Source organism: Mastigoproctus giganteus, chromosome 11 (genome assembly GCF_048544385.1).
Source record: "Mastigoproctus giganteus isolate SK-2022 chromosome 11, ASM4854438v1, whole genome shotgun sequence".
Taxonomy (NCBI): domain Eukaryota; kingdom Metazoa; phylum Arthropoda; class Arachnida; order Uropygi; family Thelyphonidae; genus Mastigoproctus; species Mastigoproctus giganteus.
Genome location: NC_143585.1, coordinates 112554182 through 112576978, shown reverse-complemented (window position 1 = coordinate 112576978; position 22797 = coordinate 112554182). Strand labels below are relative to the sequence as shown.

General features: G+C 36.5%; 1 protein-coding gene across 6 annotated transcripts in view; it reads left to right on the top strand.

Annotated features, from left to right (window-relative positions):
* The window catches only part of LOC150078357 (receptor expression-enhancing protein 1-like), a 307490-nt gene that overhangs the window by 232676 nt on the left and 52017 nt on the right, over positions 1 to 22797 (top strand). For 5 of the 6 annotated variants that reach the window (XM_090385092.1, XM_090385093.1, XM_090385091.1 and 2 more), the window contains one exon: positions 11686 to 11803. The exons of the other annotated variant lie outside the window; for it this stretch is intronic. In XM_090385092.1, coding sequence (XP_090241218.1) covers positions 11686 to 11803 — 118 coding nt within the window. The remainder of the gene's footprint in view (positions 1 to 11685; positions 11804 to 22797) is intronic. 6 annotated transcript variants of the gene reach the window in all.

Sequence of the window (22797 nt, the reverse complement as noted above, 5' to 3'; positions counted from 1 at the left end):
GGGTGGGGAGGTCTCAGACCAGTATAGGTAATGGTTAGCTATGACACAGCTAGTGGGGCTACCCATGGGGTGCCTTTGGTTTGCAAGTATACAGTTTTGCCATCAAATATGTAATTGTTGGAAATGCAGAGATTTATGAGATTGTTCCAATACACGGAATTACAATTTATAATGTGTTTATAGTTCTTGTAAAATTTATTCGTGACTGATTTTAAGTTGTTTAGGTCTGTTAGTAAATAGACGAGTAAAGTCACATGTTTGAATATGAGTGATATTGCTATTATTTAGATAGAGCAATTATAACAGGTATATTATTATTAATTATTCTGCTGTCAGGTAGGATGTCCATAATAGGTTTAAGTAACAGTTCTAAAGTTTTGCCTGGCTTATGAGCATAACTGTATTTGCAAGAAGTGATGAATCTGAAACCTGCTTGGTTTTTGTGGAACTTAGGTATGAAGTAAATATAAGGAAATTTGTAATTATTAATGCTAATTTTTAATTTCTTGCTGAAATCAATTAATTTCTTAGTGATTATACTGCTGTTATTGGTAATGAACTTGTAGGTGGCACTGGAATTTAGTTCTGTATTTAATGTTTGGAAATAAAAGGCTTTACAGATAATGGCATAGTTGCAGGAGGCTTTATCCACAGCAGAATATTTGTGTAGATATGCCCTAGTTATGTAGTATCTTAGCTAGTACAGGCAACTCCCATATAACACAGTACTTCTACAACATGGTTTCGCTCTAACACGATTGATAAATTGTGGCAATCCTCGCACAACACAGTACTTATATAACATGATTTCGCAGTGAAACCGCGTTACTGTGAGAATTTTGGTAAACCTCACATAATGATATGTGTGATAATAACAGGGTTTCTGCCGCACAAAAGCTCAAAACAAAAATTATTGAGAAATCCCTATATTTTATTTTGTTGGGAAATCCCTGTGTTACGTTCTGAGCTATTGAACTTGTGGAAAAAATCGAGATTTCAAGTTTTATTACTATTGGATAGCATACCAGGCCATTATTTAAGTCATCCAAATGTTGAAGTTATGTTCCTACAACTACAGTTGTACTAGGTTAATACAACTTCTTTCATTCAACCCTAAGGTCAAGGCATGATATCCACCTTTAAAACTCATTACATCAGAAAATTGTTACAATGGATGTTGAAAAAATTTTATTCTATTGACATAATGGAGTCATGGAAACATTTCTCAATTGTGGACTGTATCAGAATCAGCTTTATCACTGAAAGAAGTAAAACCGTCAACGTTAAATGCGCATGGAAAAATGTATGGTTAGAGTCAGTTCATTCAGGAAATATGGTCGAACAGCAGAAAATGGAATTGGTGCGATAGGCGAACTTGCTATGTTGGTGGTGGTGGTGGTGGAGGTTTTGATGATATGACTACTAAAGCTGTCGTGGGTAGCACAGTTGATAGAATAGCCCACCACTCCACTGAAGATGTGAATTCAAATCTCGTCAATGACGAGAGGAATTTTGATGGGTCTTTTTCACAACGTGGGTGAGTTAGTCAGGCTCAGGCAAGGGTAGCATGGCTTTCCCCCTCCCAGAAACTCAGGTTTTTCGTCCATCAAAACAGAAAATTGACCTCAGGACACATGCAATTTATAGACAAAAATAACAGAGTAACATGACCTTAGTCGCCGATGCTCCTAAAAAATTAAAAAAGGGATATGATTATTGAAAGCATTCAAGAATTACTGGTAGAAAAAGAGGCTGCCGAAAGGATTTAATGGAAGTGGCATCGGAGGTAAAACCAAATCAGTGCAGATGAAAACTCTAAACTTCCAAATTTTATACTTAAAAGCATACGGGAAGGCATAAAGTTAGCTGAGCAATTAGAATCTTATTTTTTGAATGCAGATTCTTGAATGAAAGGAGCCCAAGATTCAAAAGGGAGCTTCAAAAATCTTAGTCCCATACTACGAAATTCACAAAAATTTATCAAACAAAAGCAAATGAACCCAGATTACTGATTTTTTAAAGAGAGCAGAAGATACACGAAATCTGGAATGGTGAATTTTTGTTAACATTTTGTTAAAGAAATAGTGTAATTTTGTTAGCTTTTGGAACCCCCATTTTTGTACTTTTTCTTAGTCCCGTATAACACAGTTTTGCACAACATGACATTTTATAGGAAATTTACGTAAGATTTTGCCGACCGGTGCAAACTTAAAAAAAATTGTGGAAACGTATTTTGCATCCCGTAGGAATAAATGGAGGTATTGTGAAGATATTGTAATGTGAACCCATTAACACGTTGTTTTTTGGTAATTCGTTCCAAGGCTTTGGAAGTTGAAATTTTTGGAATATAACTAAGATATTTATCTCTAAAAAGGCATTTTTATAATGGAAATTGTACTACACTTTCATCAATCTATATGTTCCGTTATAAGAATCACTTTTGAACACCTTTGTGATATTTTTCTAAAACATATTTCTGGAGGTCACTACAAAACAATAAAAACAACTTGCGCTTCCTGGTTTATTGGGCTTTTCTGCTAGCACAATCTATTATAAACTGGTAGTAAACTTGATCTTATTGCATTTGCGATAACTGGAATTCTGTTGGTTTTTATGTTACAGTATTATGGTGAAATGAGTTATCCTTCACTGAAATCTTCAATTATATAAAAAACGTAAATAAATTTTCAGAATCTTCTCTTCATTCCTATTTACTTATTACAATGGTGAAGGAAAAGGGACTATTACAATGAGAAGGGAAAGTGCATGTGCTGGCAGTGCTAGGAAAAACAAAATAAAATTGATTTAGAAATGAAGATGATTATTTAAGAAGTACGAAGCAGAACAAAGTTTGTCATCTATTGCACGGAATTAGGTCTCGCTGCTTCAACAGTGAATACTATTTTAAGGGACAGTGCACATATAAAAGAACATGTTAAAAGATCAACACATTTAAGATCAACAGTGATCACAAAACAGCATTCAGGTGTTATATCGAAGATGGAAAAGATATTAATAATATGGATGGAAAATCAGATTCAGAAGCAAGTGCTCCCCGAGTCCAATGGCCATTCAAATAAAAGCAAGAAGTATTTATGAAGATAATGATAAGTATGGCAAGCCAAGTTCATGGCAAGCAACGGGTGGTTTAATAGGTTCAAGCATCATGCTGGTTTCCAAAACATTAAAGTATGCGGTGAAGTTGCCAGTGCTGATTCTGCAGCTGCAGAGAATTTTGTGATGTGTTGGAAAAAACCCCTTCTAAATCTCCACAGCCCTCAACTTCTGCTTGTTGTTGTTGTATGTTTGTTTTTTTTTTTAGGTGCATTAGCAACTAAGGCCATATTGCTCCGGGAATATGCGGTGGTCATTCCCTGACCTTTCCGCATCCTCTGTATTTGGTGGTGATGGGCTCGAACCCCGGTCTAATCAAGAAGAGTATGCTACGCACTGCTGCTCCTTCCCACCTGGCTACGGAGGCGGCTCAACTTCTGCAGCGGCATGCTTACCAGTTGGAGAGTTAATTCTTGCAAAAATGCTTGAAAGGTAAAACTTGTTGACGTTGTTCCTGTCTTCTTTTTCTTTTTGTAATTTTATAATTTTTAATTTTTTGTAATTTTGTACACTTTTGTAATTTTTCCTGCGCATGACATAAAAAAATAAATAAATAATTCTATTTACATGTTTGTCAAACATTTATTTTTTTGCTTCAATCAAATTTGCAAGTGCTGCATATGCATTTAGGGAAATTCCAACTTATGTAGAGTTCCACAGAACGTAACCCTTGCATAAGTTGGGGAGTGGCTGTACTGAATTTATCCATAATTGGAAGGCTTCAATGGGAATCTTATAATGGTAAGAAATGTTAAAACAGAAGTTGAGCAAATACTGATATAACTGTTTTTTGAAGAATGAAAGGCTGATTTTAGAGTATAACCTGTATTTGGAAGCCATAAGACAACAGTGCTGCTTAGTTCCTGGTCAGGTATAATATTTAAATTGGGAGTTATGATATGACAAAAGTGTGTATCAACAAAAGGTTGGAAGTTAGCCTGATGGCAAACACAACCATGGGAAACTGGCTCAAGATCAAATTTATGTATATTAGTGGCTAGAGGTTTATAATTAAAGGCTATGAGTTCAAATGGTATGGTATATCCAAATCTGGATATAATGTTTAAATTCTTGATGCTGACCAAGCTAGTATTATATTTAAATACGACGGTGGTATTATCTTGGCTATTCAGATTGATGTTGGATTTTAATTTTAATTTACAAATGTCCATTATAAGGTGAAGTAAATGTTTAGATGCGAAATTAAAGGTGAGGATGAACCTGTAAAGGGCCTTTAGGATGCTATGTTTAGTACAAAATAATAGATCATGAATCTTCTGTACATTTAAACTGATTGACTGATCATTGTCCCATTCAGTGATGGTCTGTTCAAAGTCACCCAGCTTCTTGTGTGTGCGCCTTTGTAGCCAGGTGGGAAGGAGCAGCAGTGTGTAACACACGCTTCTTGATTAGACCGGGGTTCGAGCCCATCACCACCAAATACGGAGGATGCGGAAAGGTCAGGGAATGACCACCGCATATTCTAGGAGCAATATGGCCTTAGTTGCTAATGCTCCTAAAAAAACCAAATAACAAACAAACCAGCTTCTTGTATTTTTGTGTAGAAATATTGTTACTATTAGGTTTGTTTCTTATAACGTCTAGATTTACCAAAGCCTTCGATGACTTTATATCTACACCGATGATCCAAAACATTGACCAGTGAGTCGTTATGCAAATTGAAGCAACTGCAAGTGAACTATGCCGCTGGTCGAAACACAGTATAAAAAACACCTGCTACTGAGCTTCATTAATCAGTGTTACTCTTGTTCTTCAGATGGGAAAGGCAGCAGACTTAAGCAAGTTTGACAAAGGCCAAATTGTAATGGCCAGACGACTGGGTCAGAACATATACGAAACAGCACGGCTGTTGGGATGCTCATGGTCAGCCGTGGTTAGTACTTACTGAAAGTGATCCGAAGAGGGAAAACCCAAGAATTGCCAGCGAGGTGTTGTACAACCACGGCTCATCGATGCTCGAGATGAGCGATGGTTCTCCTGGATGGTATGTGGCAATAGAAGGGCGACTGTTGCTCAACTTGCTGGTAATTGGAATGCTGGTGACGGGAGTAATGTAGCATTTTCAGCAGTGTACATTGAACCCTGCTGAAAATGGGGCTGTGTAGCCGCTGGACGCTCCAAGTGCTCATGCTAACCACGGTTCACCGGCAACAGCGCCTACAGTGGGTACGCGAGCATCAAAACTAGACCTTGAGTGATTGGAAGAAGGTCGTCTAGTCCGACGAATCACATTTCCTGTTGCACCATGTGGACGGTCGGGCACATGTGCATCATTTACCTGGAGAAGTAATGGCGCCTGGATGCACCATGGGATGAAAATAAGCTGGTGGCGATGGTGTCATACTTTGGGCAATGTTCTGCTGGGATACCCTGGGTCCAGTCATCCATGTGCCGGGCACTCTGATGTTTACCACCTACCTAAACATCATTGCTGACCAGGTACACCCTTTTGTGGCAATGGTCTTCCCCCTCTGTCAGTGTCATCTTTCAGCAGGATAATGCGCCATGCCACACTGCCTGGATTGTTTGAGACTGGTTTGTGGAACATAAGGAAGACTTCCAGGTATTGCCTTGGCCTCCAAATTCCCCAGACATCAATCCCATCGAGCATCTGTTGTTTGTGTTGGAACAGCAACTCTGATTTGCGGCATCTCAACCACCGACCTTACAAAAGTTAAATAATCTGCTGGTTACATGTTGTTACCAGATACCACAAGGCACATTTAGAAATCTTGTAGTGTCCATGCCTCGCTGGGTACGAGCTGTTTTGGCTGGACATGGAGGACCAACATCATATTAGATAGGTGGTCATAATGTTTTGGCCCATCAGTAATGGCTCATTTTATGTATATACAGGTAGCCTTCGATTTACGTTGTTTTTAGGTTCCTGGGGGGAGAGGTGCAAATGGAACCCTTTTTATAATGGAGTCAATCGGAAATCACAGGGTTAGGTTCCAGGCACCAGGAATTTTACTTACCACTTTTCATCGGTTGTTTTATTTTATTAGCATTATTCATAGTTGTAGTAATAGTCAATGGAGGCATATTCATAGCCCTACACACATTAGGGTGACTTTCATCAGATTCTGTTCTCCGAATATTGCACTAGGATTCCATTAACTACTTTTACCAGACATGGCATGTCTTTATTCTATTAAATTAAAAACTTTATAACATGATTGGAAAAAACTGTACACAGCTATTATTATTATTTAATTTATTATAGCACAATTAATAAAAAAAGTTAGTGTAATAAATTTCCAACACATGTGAATAGTGTAAACAACAACCAACTGAATGCTTCACCGCATGGACCTTTACTACCTGCATCCACAAGCGGTTACTTTGAGGGTGGGAATCTTTCTCGTCTCTGATACGAATGTGCTAATTGCTGTTTGGCTCAGATTATCCTAAATCACGTGAATGCACAGTATGATGTCAATAAGTTTTGTCTGACAATTTGAAACTTTCAATTTATAAAAAAAATTGCAAAAATAAATAAATAAAAATAAAAATGACGTGGTTAGTGATCAGAGCTATTGCGAATCAGTGCAAAACGAGGGCTACCACATAAATATAATAATGATATTTATAAGGATGCTCTGTGCGCAATACCACGAAGGTAATCCATCACAGATCTATTTTCACGATCTTTCACAACCGTCATTATTCTCGTTTCAATCTAAACTGTCGCCTTCTTGCGTTTTGGACAGGATTCACCACAAAGTATGCATTCAACCTGGTTATCGACTTGTTGCTGTTCTCTCTGAAATTCCTTGATTATTCTATATACACCAATATGTGCTCATCCAACTATACACTCCCATGTTCTCTGTCAAGCCTCAACCCTGTTTTGGGTGCGTGGAATTCCCAGTTGAATGGAATCGTATATGGACCATAATGGTGGAGCACAAAAATTACCGTACCATTACACATATACCTTCTAATTCGTCCATATATACAGGGTGTCTCAAAAATACATAGCATAACTTCAGGAATGAGTTCCTCATATGTAGACAATAAAAATATTTTATATCAACATAGTTCCGGAAATGCTTAGTTTCTGAGTTTAAGGTCTGTCTAGGACACTTAACTGTTCACATCACCTTATGGTAATTGTTCAAAATGTCCACCTTCTGCCTGTATGCAGGCCTCACATTGACGTCTCATGGACTCGCGAAGATGATGCCAAATTCCTGGCATCGTCTTGGTCGTCCTCTGTCGGCAGCACGAGGTGTAAAGGTCCCATGTTCACAAAGGTGGCGATGGATACCTTCAAACGTTTTCCTGTCTGGGAACCTTTCGTGGTACAAACGATGAGCCTCCAGAGCATTGCCGTCTGCCAAACTGCACATAAAGTGCATATCTGCTTACTACTGATTTGAGTACATGGTCAGAATGGAAAACCACCAGATTCTGTCAGTACCTTGTGATGAAGGAAATCACCTGCGAGAGATAAGAAATTCCGGTTAATAACTCGGGAACCAAGCATTTCCGGAACTATGTTGATATAAAATATTTTTATTGTCTACATATGAGGAACAACTCATTCCTGAAGTTTTGCCGTGTATTTTTGAGACATCCTGTATAATTGTCTTCAAAGCACTCTATCAAACTACTCCAGCTTCTCTCGGTAAATGTGCCTTCAAAACATTAAATGCTTGTGGTATATCTCACCAGAAGGAATAAACACAAAAGCACACAAGTGTAAAAGCAGTAAACTAAATTCTTCATCAGTGCAGTACTAAGATGCCAGTGCCCTTGCTTGAATTTTTCTCCAACACATTGTCCCAGGTGGAAAAAACAGACATTATTAGACATGTTAGGGAATTCACCTTTGGAGACATTTATTGCAGCTAATTCCAGGTTCTCAATTCAATTTCATTTTCTTCACTCTTATTCGTCATCAACACATAAACTAAGGGAAGAATTCAATAGCTTTCATTACCAATGGGTGCATGTATTGTATATAATTGATAAAAAAAAAAATTGTGGGCACTGTTTCTGAATGCACCATCCATAATCCAATATTGAGCACATGATAGGATTGAATGTTTACTTTTGTTGTAAATAGAAGAATTCTTTCCTCTCTCACTGCAGAACCTTCAGCCCATTAAAATGGGCAAAAAAAAAAAAAAAAAGAGCTGGATGTCAATTTTAATCAATCTATACTAGACTACATGAACCAACAAGGAGAAGGAGATGTCATTCTTACAGACAAGTTCATGTTTTTAAACAGAGATAGTACCATTCACAAACGTAGAAGTACACTTCTCACACTGTACTATACTTTTATAAATACAAATATGGAGTAAGCTCATTGCTGATGGAATTCCTCTTGTTGCTCAAACTACACACATGAAGGGAGCATAAATTCAAATTGAAGGATGGTTGCAGGACATATGGAAATTTGCTTTCTGCTTCCTGCTGGTTCACTACTGGAAAAATTTCCATCTGGTGGTTGTAGAAGTGGGTAGTTTGAATAAATTCAAGAACTAGACAAACTATTAGTGAGGACAGACAGATGATATAGGAAAGTTTTTTTGTTATTATCATTGTTGCTACATAAGTTTGCTTACTTTCATCACTGTTAATACTAAATATTGCTATTAATACCACTACTATTACAAAATGCTACACATTCTAAACATACTAATAACATCCTGCACATGCTTTATTTATGGCAACAAACATGGAGTGTTTCTTGAAAAGTTAAATTATCTTCTTATTACCTCACCACGTATAAAATGGGGGAGTTTAACTTTCCAGATATTGACTGGAACTTGTGAGTTGGTCACGCATGCTAGCAAGACTTTTGTGGATTTATTGGAGGATTGTTTTCTACAGCAACATGTTCGAGGGGGCAACCAGAGGGAGTAATACCCTTGATGTGATTATTAATGCATTAAGAATTTTGCAGATAATGGAACCACTAGGTGACAGTGATCAGTGTACTGATGTGGGATTTACTTAAAGATGTAACTACCATCAAGGATAAAGGGAAGGGTTTTTGTTTTCATAAAGGTGACTACAGTGGTCTCGGGCAGTTTCTAAATTCTATACAGTGGGATCAGCTGATGATGTTACCAACAGTGAATTCTAAATTGGAAGCCTTCAGGGACTTAATCTTGGAGGCTACTAGGCTTTTCATGCCAACTAAGAAATACTGTTCAAGGTTCAGGCGTAAATGGATATTGGATGAATTAATGAGGCCCATGGAAGAAAAGAAAAATGCATGTGATGCATATAAATTATCAGGCAACACAGAAGCCTGTGGCAGATATAAGCTAGTCTGTTATCAAATCACAAAGGAGGTCAGGCAAGAAAAAGCAGATTATGAGAAATCGTTGACAAAGGATGCAAAGAAAAAAGCATCAAAGAGTTCTTTACTTATGTATACTCTGGAGGGAAGGGGATGAAACATATTGGGCCACTTAACATAGATGGTTCAATTATTGATGATCCTACTGAAGTAGCTGATAAACTGAATGAGTATTTTGCATCTACATTCACACATGAGGAGTTATTCATGGAGGGGAGTGCCAGAAGTTTATCAAACTGTAACAGGGTGCTTAATGATTTTGTAATAAAGGAGAGCAAAGTGAAGGAGAAATTGTTGAAGTTAAACATAAGAAAGGCACCTGGGGCAGATGGAATCTATCCAGTTATAATGGAGGAGGCAGCAAGGGAAGTAAGCAAGCCCTTAGCCATAATTATGAGAGCATCCTTAGAGTCAGGGGAGGTCCCCATAAACTGGAGATGTGCAAATGTATCCCCAGTTCACAAGGGGGGGGGGTCAAAGGTTGACACAAATAATTATAGACTTCTTAGTTTAACTTCTGTTCTGTGAAAAATAATGGAGTCACTGGTTAAAGAGGTGATACAGGATCACCAAGACAAGACAGCAGTAATAGCTCAGACACAGCATGGGTTTGTTAATGGAATTCTTGTCTGACCAACTTGATTGGCTACTACGATGTGGTCACAATGGAACTGGATGCAAAAAATAATTTTTATATCATATATTTGGATTTCAGGAAAGCTTTTGATAATGTTGCACATGGAAGACTGATGTACAAATTGGAGTGGTATGGCATTAAGGACAAGTTACTGCAATGGATAAAGGGATAGTTCAGTGGGAGATGGCAGAGTGTGGTAATAAATGGACACTGCTTTACATGGACTAATGTTATTAGCGGAGTCTCCCAGGGTTCGGTGCTGGGCCAGTCGTTGTTTTGTGTATTTATCAGTGATATTGATGAAGGTATATCAGCCTTAATGTCCAAGTTTGCAGATGATATAAACGTTGGCAGGGTTGCTAATGACAGTAAAGACAATATGCTACTGCAATAGGATCTAGAAAAGTTAGGCAGATGGGCTGAGAAGTGGCAATTGAAGTTTAACATTGACAAATGCAAAGTACTGCATATGGGTAGCAGTAACCCAAGAGAATCGTACCAACTGTGTGGTACTACACTCATGGAGGTGGAGAATGAAAAAGATCTGGGGGTAATTGTGCAGTCAGATATGAAGTTCTCTGGGCAGTCTTAAATATCATTAACAAAACTTATGGAGTTTTGTTAATGATATTTAGGAATTTTGCTAGCAGAGACAAGGAGGTGATTATCACTTTGTATAAGGCAAAGGAGGCCTAATTTTAGGAAGGATGTAGAGTTGCTAGAATGAGTACAGAGAAGGGTAACAAGATTGGTGAGAGGAACAAAGGTGTGCGCTTTGGGAAAAAAAGGGAACAAGTTGCAGCATCTGGAGACTAGGCATCTGCGAGATAATCTGGGCGAGGTGTATAAGGCCTTGAATGGTTTGAGCAGGCTGAATACTGACTGGATACTTCCGCTTGCCTAGATTAAGAACCTAAGGGGGCATAGATTCACATTGAGGAAAGACAGTTGTAGAATAGATGTGTGGAAGTTTGACTTTAGCCAGTGGGTAGTTGATTGCTAGAACAGACTTCCATTTGTTGTTGTGGAAGTTGATAGCTTAAATAAATCTAAGGCTGAACTAGACAAACATTTGGAGTGACCGGATGGGTGAAACAGGAAGAGGGTTTTTTTTTTTTTTTTTGGCTGATGCTGTATAAGCTTGCTTTTTTGCATCATATGCCTCAACTAATGCTAATTAAGTACTTTTTTTTTAAATTGACATCTCATTTTGAATAGGAAAATTTACTTATTCAAAATGCATTTCAGGATAGATAATTCTTCTTAAAAAGGTTTTTTTTTTTTTTTTTTTTTTTTTTTGCCTTCTTTATTTATCCCATTCTCTTATGAAAATGCAACGAAGCAGTCTTTTCAAACAATTGCAAGTTAGTTTCTCAGATCTCTTAGCACACGTTAACTTTAATGTACCCTATTAACTAGAGTTGTTAATTTTTTTTTATTTTCCAAAAACTTTACTATGTATTAAGAATCAGTGGATAACACTAATTAAAACTATACTGTTATCTGTCTAGGTCTATCTCAGCCATATTTCAAACAAACAATGTTTTATTATATATTTTAAAATTAATAAATTTACCATTCTTTCATTCAGATGAAACTGATAGTGGATCAGAAGATCCACAAAATCCCTTACATCACAGGTGGCTGTCTGAAGGCATTTTAGCTGAAGGTGGAAAGTTGGATGATAGTAACATGGGACAGAAAGTGGTGTAAGTAAATTTAAATTACCAGTCAGTTATAACCATAATTTAAAATTACTTTTAAAAAATTAATAAAAAACATACAAGGATTAACCCAAAAGTAATGATTTTAAAATTGGGCAACCTAATTAAACTCAGAGTTGCCTTATTTTAAAATCTTGAAAGCAGAACACATTCCATAAAACATTGGGTAAATAATTTGTAGATCAGAAAACTTGACATCATAAAATACATTTATATTATATTATACATTAAATGTGTATGTGTTATCAATTGGGGGTAGCCTTAGTGGATAGTGGTTTAAACTTTATCAGTAAATATACAACTTCCTTTTACATTGGGAGTGTACAGTTTCTGCAAACACTGTATGACAAAATATATTCTGACACACAGGTAGTTGGGGGAAAAAGTTCTTTTAATTTAAAAAAACTTGACGTGTAAATTATTTACTGTTACTTTGTTATTCTGAGACACCTTTGGTCTGTACAGCAGACTCAGCTCTTCTGGTAGGTGTTGGCCAGAATTTGACTTCATTCCTTGTACAAAGTAAGATTCAGAGCCAGTTTGGAAAAGTGCTTCCAATAATGTAGTCAGTGAAAGGCATAATTTCACACAGGATGGAGAAAGCTTGTGAATGGGAAAAGAATTCAGTGCATTGTTTTAAAAAAAAAATGTTTTATTAGACTGGTTTAAGAATTAATGTTTAACATTAAATTTTAAGTTTAGAAATACAGTAAACTCCCGCTATTCGCAGTATCTGTATTCGTGGTTTCGCGTATTCGCGGTCGCTGATTTAATATAAAATGAAACCTAAAAAAATGTGAATTTTAAAGCGCCATGAACATTTTCCGCCATAAAAAAACATGGTGTGGCTAAAATTATATTTCCCGGTCAAAACAGGGCTCAGTGGGTTGGGGGGAGAGGGGTGCAAAATCACGAGTGTGGATGTTTCTCACTAATCCTTGTTCAGTATGTGTTATGCACTTGTCATGGAAGGTTTCTTCGTTTGCTTTTAATTTATATGCTTATAAATTGAATAAATTTATCAATTTATAAATTGATATGCTTGCAAAAGTGATAAATCTACCTTTTTGCAGTGTAAAACAGACTTTTTCGAGTGTGTTAACGAAAGAAAGTGACTTTATTGTGGACAAGTTCTTTTTTACCTGTACAAAAATATGGCTACGAATAACAAGGGAAATGTGAAAAGATCAAAGAAGGTGATGACATTAGCGAATAAAATTGAGTTATTAGACAAAATTTCTAATTGTGAAAGTGTCTCCTCAGTGGCAAAACATTATAAAATCAATGAGTCAACGGTACGATCAATCTAGAAATCGGAAAAAAAAATCCGCCGTAGTGTCCGTGAAAACGCGCTAATTGCTTCAAAAATTTGCTCTGTAACTCGTGATGTTAAATTAGAAAAAATGGAAAAGGCTTTAAATCTGTGGATAGAAGACCGAACTCAAAATAAAATTCCGTTAAGTTCACTCATCATTCGTGAAAAGGCAAAACTCCTTTATCAACACTTTAGCGAAACTGGTGATACACTGGCGGGATAAGTGTTTTATCTAGCAAAGGTGCTGGTTTGAAAGATTTGTTTGAAGTTTCTAATAAATATTACATTTAATATTAAATTGTTTTTTATTTTCATTTCGATGCCATATGCTTGCATTTCACTATGTGCTGTCTATGTACATAGTCATATTATGAAGGTACATAAATACATACATAGACAAAATTTTAGACTAGTTTTTTTTTATATATTTCATACTTTGGAACGGAACTCCTTTATTACTATGGGAGCCATAATTCAGTATTCGCGTTTTCGGTATTTGCAGCATTTCTCAGGAACGTAACCCCCGTGAATAGCAGAGGTTTACTGTAGCACATATTCCAACTACTCTTTATGAGTCTTCTTTAGTTGATTAAATTTTTTTTTTTTTTTTTTTACATTAAAAATCTGTACCTTTTAACATATTGATTATAACACTGATTGAAAAAAAAAAAAAAAACATTTTTTTTTTTTTTCTCCTGTTAAAATTTAGAGTGATTCTTGTAGATTTAATGTTGCTAAATTCAAATATGACAACCATATTGCTGTAACACTGACCAGTTTTAAGGTAGAAGGGATTAAAGTCAAAAATTAAATTTGTCATAAAAAAGATTTCATATATTTTAAGAAAATGTTACATACAGTACTAAATATTGAACAATAGGTCTATTTGCCTTATTCTATTTACAAATATTTTTATCTGTTATATTATATTATGGCAAAAAGGCAAAATCTGTGTTTTACATATTTTGTTGTTTTTTGCCATTTACAATCATCCATTGGTGTCTCCTATATGAGATTCTAATAGTAGTCAGCCATGTTGCTTTAACATGTTGCTTCCATATTTGGACTTCAGTTTCCCTGGTATCTTTTTTCCATTTGAGAAATATCTTGTTGAAACCTTTCACCCTGTTCTTTGGAGACCACTCCCAAGTTTTTTTTTTTTTTTGGGGGGGGGGGGTCTAAATGGGAATGTAGAAAATGAAGCTTTAACATGTTGCTTCCAAACTCTCTGTATGCTAAAATTAGCTCATCCACAATTTCACTGTAATGTTGTGATTTCTCATTGCCTAAAAATTTCTGGCAGCAGTTTCAAATGCCTTTCAAGCTCTTATTTCTGTAGCATTTAATTTTTTAGTGAATTCTTCATCTTGGAATATCAGTTTGATTTGAAGACTCACAAAAATTCCCTTTTTTATGTCTTGGCCTCACTGATTCAAGGAAACTTTTTCCTCAAACAGGAAACTCCTCCTTTTTTGTCCATTGCTTTCACAAATATTTTTTTCAAACCTAGTTTGATGTACAGTGGAGATAAATAGATTTTTGGCTTATCCACCAAACAAGGATGTGCTATGTTTTTCTGGCCTGGTGTAGTTTCTGAATAGACTGGCCATTTTTTTTTTTTTTTTACCCTGTAGTGGCAATCCTTCACTCAGCTGTCCTACTTGCATAAAAAGTAGCATTATTTGTTGTATCCACCTTGCAACCCAGTCAGCAAGGCTACTACTTTTAGGTCGATATATTCCATTTGTATTCTTGATACAAATGGATATTCATTTGTATAAATAAATATTCCATTTCTTGATGGCATATTTTTTGCAAAAGAACCTGTAGGTTCTAATATGTTTACTTTACTTGAACTGCATAGGGAGGTGCCTCCATAGCCAGGTGGGCAGGAGTAGCAGTGCGTAGCACACACACACACTTCTTGATTAGACCGGGGTTCGAGCCCGTGCCCACCAAATACGGAGGATGCGGAAAGGTCGGGGAATGACCACCACATATCTCCGGAGCAATATGGCCTTAGTTGCTAATGCTCCTAAAAACCAAATAACAAACAAACAAACAAACAACTGCATGGGCTAATGCTAGAGAGTGATACTTATTTCCATTATGGAGTAAAACTGCTTTCAAACTGATCTTGGATGAATCAGTGAAAAGCCTCCACTGATCACGGACATGCTCCAGATGTAACACTTTCATTAATTCATGGACGTTGTCACATTAAACCAAAGTACCATTCATGGAGTAATAGGTCGTTATGTTAGATTGCCTCTTTCTATAAAAAGACACCTTGACACTCTTTTCAAGATTTCACTGCTGAAGCTGTGATTCTAGTAAATGTGCCTTGGTTTTGGAGAGGTTGATTTGAACCTCTTTTGTTCAGTTCTGCTTAAGTGATTAGATGTGACTTTGCAGTATCAAGAGTTGAAAAGTCTGGATTTGTACTCATTCTGGGTTCTGCCTTTTCTGGAGACTCCTTTTCTGATCCTGAATCAGAATCAAGTCCGTAAGTCTCTGGTGGAGTTGGCACTGGTATTTTATCATTGTGAGGAACCGACCTTATAGCAAAAGGTATGTTGAGATACTCTACTCTATGCTTAGATTTCCCAGAAAAAGCAGAAATTTTGGTCATTCAAAAGAAACAATCGTTTGTGGTTCTGGAGGTTCCCACCATATCACCAGAACAGCATATGGCATCAATTTATGACTACCTCTAAGCCAGCCTGTTGATGTCCTTGAATATGAGCTGCAGGAAATCTTTGGAGCCCATATTTTATCTAGATATCCAATATGAATGTCTTTTCACCTTACGTCCAAAATAGAGTTCATAGGCTTTTCTCGCAAGTTGTGACACTGGCTGCGATTTTAATACCACTTCTTCGCATATGCAGGCTTATTTCAGCGAGAATGCAACATATTTTATGTATAATTGAGGTATGCGCACATAAGAACACAAATTATAAATTTTTATTTAGAATTTAAACACAGTTAATGCACACAGCACTTGTTTAAAAGCACTAATACACTAAAACACTTGTTCACTTTATTCACCACTTGCTCTCTGAAACACACATACTTTTTGAAATACGGAAATGCTTGCTTGCTGTAAAACCCACTCATGTATATACCAGTAGAGAAGTTTCTAGAAGGTCACATCGTTTCTAGAGAACTCTGCCAAAAGTTCTAGATCCTTCCAGAAACATCCCAACCTTTCTTCCTTGTGTAACAGTATGAAAGTTCCCAAATGTTCTAGAAAAAAAAAAAAAATAAATAGATAGAAAAAATTATTAAGCCAACTACAGGTCTTAGTTTTTGGTCATTAATCTATGATATTTGAAAACAGGGTGATGAGAACTTTAAGTGCATATCTGAGTTTTTTGAACATATTTCCTACTAGAATCTGTCGAACTTATTTCAGGGAGGAGATTGATGTTATGAAGGAAGAATAACTAAATGAACAAAGTTAAGTCTTATTGGGTGATTACCAAACTTCTTGCAATATGCTGTGAACTTTGACACCTGACATTGTTGGACATCCTTGGTGAGCTGGCTTTACATGAGATCTGACTTCCCTTATGTTTGACTGTCAGATGCTGTTGTAGCCCAGAGGTCTGTCTGCCTCCCCTTTTATATTAAGGTATGGCTGGTTGTCATGGAGGTTGGACACCATTCTTGAGCAATCAGATTTTTGTGTTAAGTAATGTTGGTTTTGGTCAGTTTTATCTCTTGTGGAAGGGGCTTATATGGAGTGGCATATTTTGCTTCCTGCCAAATGCTGATTGGAAAAGTGCAATCCACTTGAGGGAGGAGGATGTTGATTCTCCCTCTGATTCTTGACTAATAAAGGATTCCAGAAATTCCCTTTTTTTTTTTTTATGTGGTTTAGGATTGTTCTTGTATTTCGATTAAACAGTTGTTCTTTGTGAGAAGCTGAACTATGTCATTGCTATTCATGTTGTCCTGTGTGGTGTCTCCATTATGTTCTTGATACCCTTAAATTTTATTTCATGAAGAATTGATCTACATATGGATTATTACACTAGTATGCCAGTGGTCAGAGAGCCTCTAATTTCAAGTGGGCAGGGGAGGCTCAGGAACCTGTTTTTCTGGATGTTCTTGATCTCATTTTTGAAATCTGTCTTAACATGGAGTTCCTTGAATATTCTTGCAGTTTTATTTCCAATTCCCAGATGATATGGGAGCATGTTTGAGGCATGGGATCTTCTTATGTGGCCAAATTTTTTTGAATTTTGTTAGTGTCATCTTTTTTTTTTTTGTCTTTATGAAGTAGAAGAGATAATAATATTTGATTAGTATTTCTGATGGTTCTGATACCTCTTTTTCAAGGAAGTTGGGACTGCATTATCTGGAGAGATCTTAATGTGATGTTTCACTATTCTTGCTTTTATTGCAGTGAAGTTGTTGGAGTTGTATATCTACTATACAGATCAAAGGTGCCCCTTAGTAGATAAGGAGTCTGCCAGTGTCTGTGCTTTTTCTAGAGACTGAAGTTATTTGCTTGTTACTTTTCTATCTTAATGGATGTCACAGGTAAACTGAATATCTATTGATATTGCTGTTTATGTAATTATTGAACTCTTTTAGTTTATCTTGAGCCATATTACTAGAATATCATCCATAAATTATAGCCATATGTTTGGTTTGTATGAGTAGTCTTTCAACATGGTGGTCTCAGATTCTCAGATGTATGTCAAAATGGGGTAAAGGGACTTTACCCATCCTTATGTCCTTTTGCCCAGACTGTTGCTGTTGCAGTCATGTTCAATAAGTTTGAAACAGAAGTGGTATGTTGTAGTTCAAACTTCCTCCAACAGATGGTGGTACAGAGATTGTTCAGTATGCTGATAGGGTTGCAAGTAACAACCAGTTTTATTAGTAGCGTTAACATTCTGTGTCATGATTTTGCAATGGAGCAATTAACACTAATCAAATTTTGCTTTAAACTGGGAAAATCTGCAACAGGAACATATGAAATGTTAAAAATTGTTTATGGTGATGAAACATTAAATCATACCAGTGTGTTTGAATGGTACAAGCAGTTCAAAGATGATATGATGTTCCCAATGACCCAAGAAGTGACCATCAGTCAACCTTTCAGAATGAGATAGAGTTGAAAAATTTCAGGAAATTGAGGCAAAATATTGTTTTACCCTCACAATGAAGACATGAGTTGGATATGGATAAAGTGATAATTTGTCAAAGTTCTGTATTCAACAATTCTGTATGAAGATTTTAGGGAAAGGGAAAGTCTGTGCAAGATTTGTGCCACACGGCCTCAAGGATGAGTAGAAGCAATGAAGAGTGTCATCATATGAAGATTTCATTCAGACTTGTCAAGGCAATCCTAATTTCCTCAGCTGTATTGTCACTGGAGATGATTGTTGGGTGTTTCAACACAACTCAGAAATGAAGTGCCAGAGCAAGCAGTGGACTTCAAAGTCATTACCAAGGCCCATAAAGTTTTTGATTACAGAAGTCTAGGATCAGTACGATGCTGGTAATGTTTTTTGACAAACAGAGTGTGATTCACAAGGAATTTAAACCTAAAGGGGAGAGAGTTAATGATGTGTTCTACATACAGGTGCTTCAAAAGACTGTTGAAGCTCATTTCCCAAGTAAGGCCACAATTTTCCAGAAAAAAAGGTGGCTGATTCTTGTTGCACAACAATGCCCCATCCATTCAGCACTTGTTGTGACAAATTTCTGATGAAACATGACACTGTACAGATCAACCATTGACCCTACTCTCCTGACCTAGCACAAGCGGACTTCTTCCTTTTTTCCAAGGTGAAAACTGCTCTCAAAGGAAAGATTTATTTATGTTGAGGACATAAAGAAAAATGTAACTGCTTACCTGAACATTATCTCTTTGGACATCTTTACTGACTCTTTTTAGAAACTTTTAGAATGGTGTAATAAGTGCATTCAATCAGGTGGTGAATACTCTGAATAAAAATAAAACCATTTTTGAGTTTCTTCACTTTGTGTCCTTTTTATTGTAACAGTCCAGAAACTTTATTGCCACACCTCATGCTTCCTAGTACTTGGATGATTGTCTTATGGTATGTTTTGTTATTTGGAAGACATCCTCTGTGATTAGAGACACATAGTGTGCAGGTGGCCTGTATTAATGTTGAGGTTTATTTTGCTGGATATGCACATTTTGGCTTTTTATTCTTTTGAAGGAAAAAGCCAAAACTTGCATATCTTTTGTCATTTTTGGCTCCTTTGAAAAGATGTCAGAACTGTTATTAGTTCTGACATCTTATTATTAACTAATTTTAGTGTTAACTAAAACAAACCCCAGTTAACTAATAACCATGTTATTAGTTAACTGGGGTGTGTTTTAGTTTATCTAGAAGCTTTATTGAGATTTTCAGTGAATGTTGCTTTTTGGGCATATGGTTAGCTCCTTTAGGATCTGTACTAACCATGCTGGAAATAGCAGGCCTTATAGAAAATCCTTTGTACATATTTATGCTCCCAAATATTGGAAACGTTTCGATTAAAATGTTTTTGTGCAGTCATTGATATTACTCACCATTAGAGGAGTTAGTTTATGCATTTTTCAAGGTCTTATGTGAGGTTCATATTTAGTTTTAGCAAATGATGCAAGAAAACAAATTTATACGATTATCAGAAGAAAAAAAAAAAATAAAATAAAATAACTACTTCCCACATCACCTCAATTCCTTCTAATAGTTTGTCTATTCCTCCCCTGAATTTATACAGACTACCCACTTCCACAACACCAGACAGAAGCCTGTTCCAATAATCAACTAGCAGCTGGCTGAAGGCAAACTTCTGCACATATATATCCAAAATTTGAATTTATGCTCCATCATGTGTGTAATCTGAGCAAGAGGAAGGATTCCATCAGTATGGAGATAACTTGATCCATTCCAAGCTTTAAGCAGCACTTCAATCAGATTACCTCGCAGGTGCCTAGTCTCCAGACACTGCAAATTTCAGAACTGAGGCTTTTGTTGATAGAAGCACCCTTTATTCCTTCTTACTAATCTTGTTGATTTTTTCTGCACCCATTCCAACAGATTCACATCCTTCTGAAAATGAGACTTCTAGACCCGTGTGCAGTACTCAAGGTGTGGCCTGATCATTGTCTAAACACCTCCTTATCCGTTCTCCACTGCCGTGAGTGTGGAGAACGAAAAAGAATTATATATCACACAATTGGTATATTATTCTAGGTTTACTGCTTCCCATATGCAGTACCTCACATTTGTCAATGTTAAACTTAAATTGTCACTTCTCAGCCCATTGACCTAATTTTTCTAGATCTTCTTCAGTAGCTAACTATGCTGATTACTGTCGTTAACCATCCTGCCAACCTTTGTATCCTCAGCAAATTTAGACATTAGGCCTTATAAGCCTTCATCAGTATCATTAATAAATATTGAAAACATTAGGGAACTGCTCCAAGAAGTGCCGTGCCCATTAATAACCAGCCCCTCTCTTCTCCCAGTCAATTTATCCATAGCAGTGACTTTCCTCTAAAGCTATAGTTATCTCATTTTTACAGCAGTCTTTCGTGTGGAACAGTATCAAAAGCTTTTCTGAAATCTAAATATATGATATCAAATTTATTTTTAGCATCCACTTCCGTTGTTACTCCATTGCAATATCCAATCAGATTGGGCAGACAAGATCACCCCTTAACAAAACCATGGTGTGACTGTTAGGTAACTGCATTACTTTTTTAACTAGCGACTCCATTATTTTTTCTGGGACAGAAAGCCTTTTTTGTAACCTTATTGTAGATTAGTTTATATCAATGGTTCCCACCGGTGGTTCGCACTGAAAATTCTATAATTGTGTCTGCTTAGATTTACATAGGTATATTATTGTAAACTACAAAATATAACTAATAATAAACAATAAAGTAAAATCAAATGAAATAAAAAGTAAAGAATTACCAAAGAAAGAAACCACATCTCCCACAATTCCTTATAATTAGTTTACTGTCTTACAGTATATCATGTTAAATATGTTTTCCATATATTATTATTAATTTTTTTATTATTATTATTAAGTTATTATATTAAGTTATATATATTATAATTAATACATATATATTATTATTAAGTTATTATTGATTTTTTTTTGATTCTCAAGGACCATTGTTATGTACAGGTACTTTTTTTTTTTTTTATAACCTGTAGTACTTAGTATCGTGCATGGGTTGAAAAGTTGATAACAAGATACTTGTTGACATTAGACTTGAACTTCTATTGATTGTAATTTTCAGGAAATGCATAAGAAGGAAGGTTGTTCCAGAAAACGGAAATTGAATGAATAAATGAGAAAGAAGAAAAGTTTGTTCTGTGAGTTTGAACTTGAACAGTAAAAGGATGTTGACTGGTTGCGACATGTGTTCAGATTGCTTTGAAAGAGAGAGCGGGAATTATAGATGCCAATTTAGAAGAACAGTGCCTGTGGAAGTATCTATACAAAGGTCTGTGAGACAGAGAGTGGAGAGAGAGAGAGAGTGTTAGAGATGAGACTGTTGCGGGGGTAGCACAGTGGTATCGTCATGGTCCTTTCCACACCGGGTGGAAAAGGCCCGCATTTGAATCCCATCGATGATGTGAGCAGTTTTAATGGACTTTTTTCACTCCATGGCTGAGTTAGTCAGTTTCAGACACAATAAATATATGGGTTACATCTACCCATTTTGGGTGACCCTAATATCATAATTTGGGTTTTTTTTTTTTTGTTAGAGATGAGACATTAATTAACCTAACTGCCCTCTTTTGAATGGGATCTAGAAGCCTGAGAGAGGTTTTGGGGCCACTACCCCAGATGTCGGAACAATATTCCATGGTAGGCCAGATTTGCAATTTCTACAGAGTCAACAACAGTTTGGAAGAAAAGTAATGCCAAGAGAAAAAGAGAAAACCAAGTTTTTTAAATGCAGAGGAAACAATATATGTAATGTGCTTTATGCCAGGAGAGATTAGAAGTCAGGGTAATCCCCAAGATCTTGCCTAGAAATCGGAGTGTCATAGAAGATGACAAAGAATCAGAAGAATCCTTTTTGAGAGATATAAGACCGACAAGACTGAGTTCTAGAAGGATTGAAATTAAGTTATCTTTGTGCCACTGGAGTATTACCTGGAAATGAGCATTTACGGATTTGGCAGTGGATAATCAAGAAGTTGAAGCTGCTTGAGCAGAGCAAGGTTTTTCAAATTGAAGGTGTAATGCAATGTGCTATCGTCAGCAAAATTATGGATAAGATTTCCGGTCAATGGAAGAAGGTCGGTCATTAATATACAAGATTAAAAGAGAGGTAGAAAGAACTGAACCTTGGGGACACCAGCTTTATACTGGAGAAGTTAGAAGACAGAGAGCCATCATGCTGAAACCACACTGAGGGGCCAACGACTGAGGAACATGTGCTTTTTCAATAAGTTCGGGCAGTCTGCGCGGGTATCATAGTGGTATCGTCACCATCCTTCCCATCTACCATCACCCACATTGAGCGGCCAGAGAGAAAACTGGATACTCAATTACAAAAAACAGCTGGCAAACCATAGGATGGAAGCTTATTTAGAAGACCTTTATGCCAAACACGAACAAAAGCCTTGGAGATATCAAGAGCAACTGCTTGTGTTTCAACTTT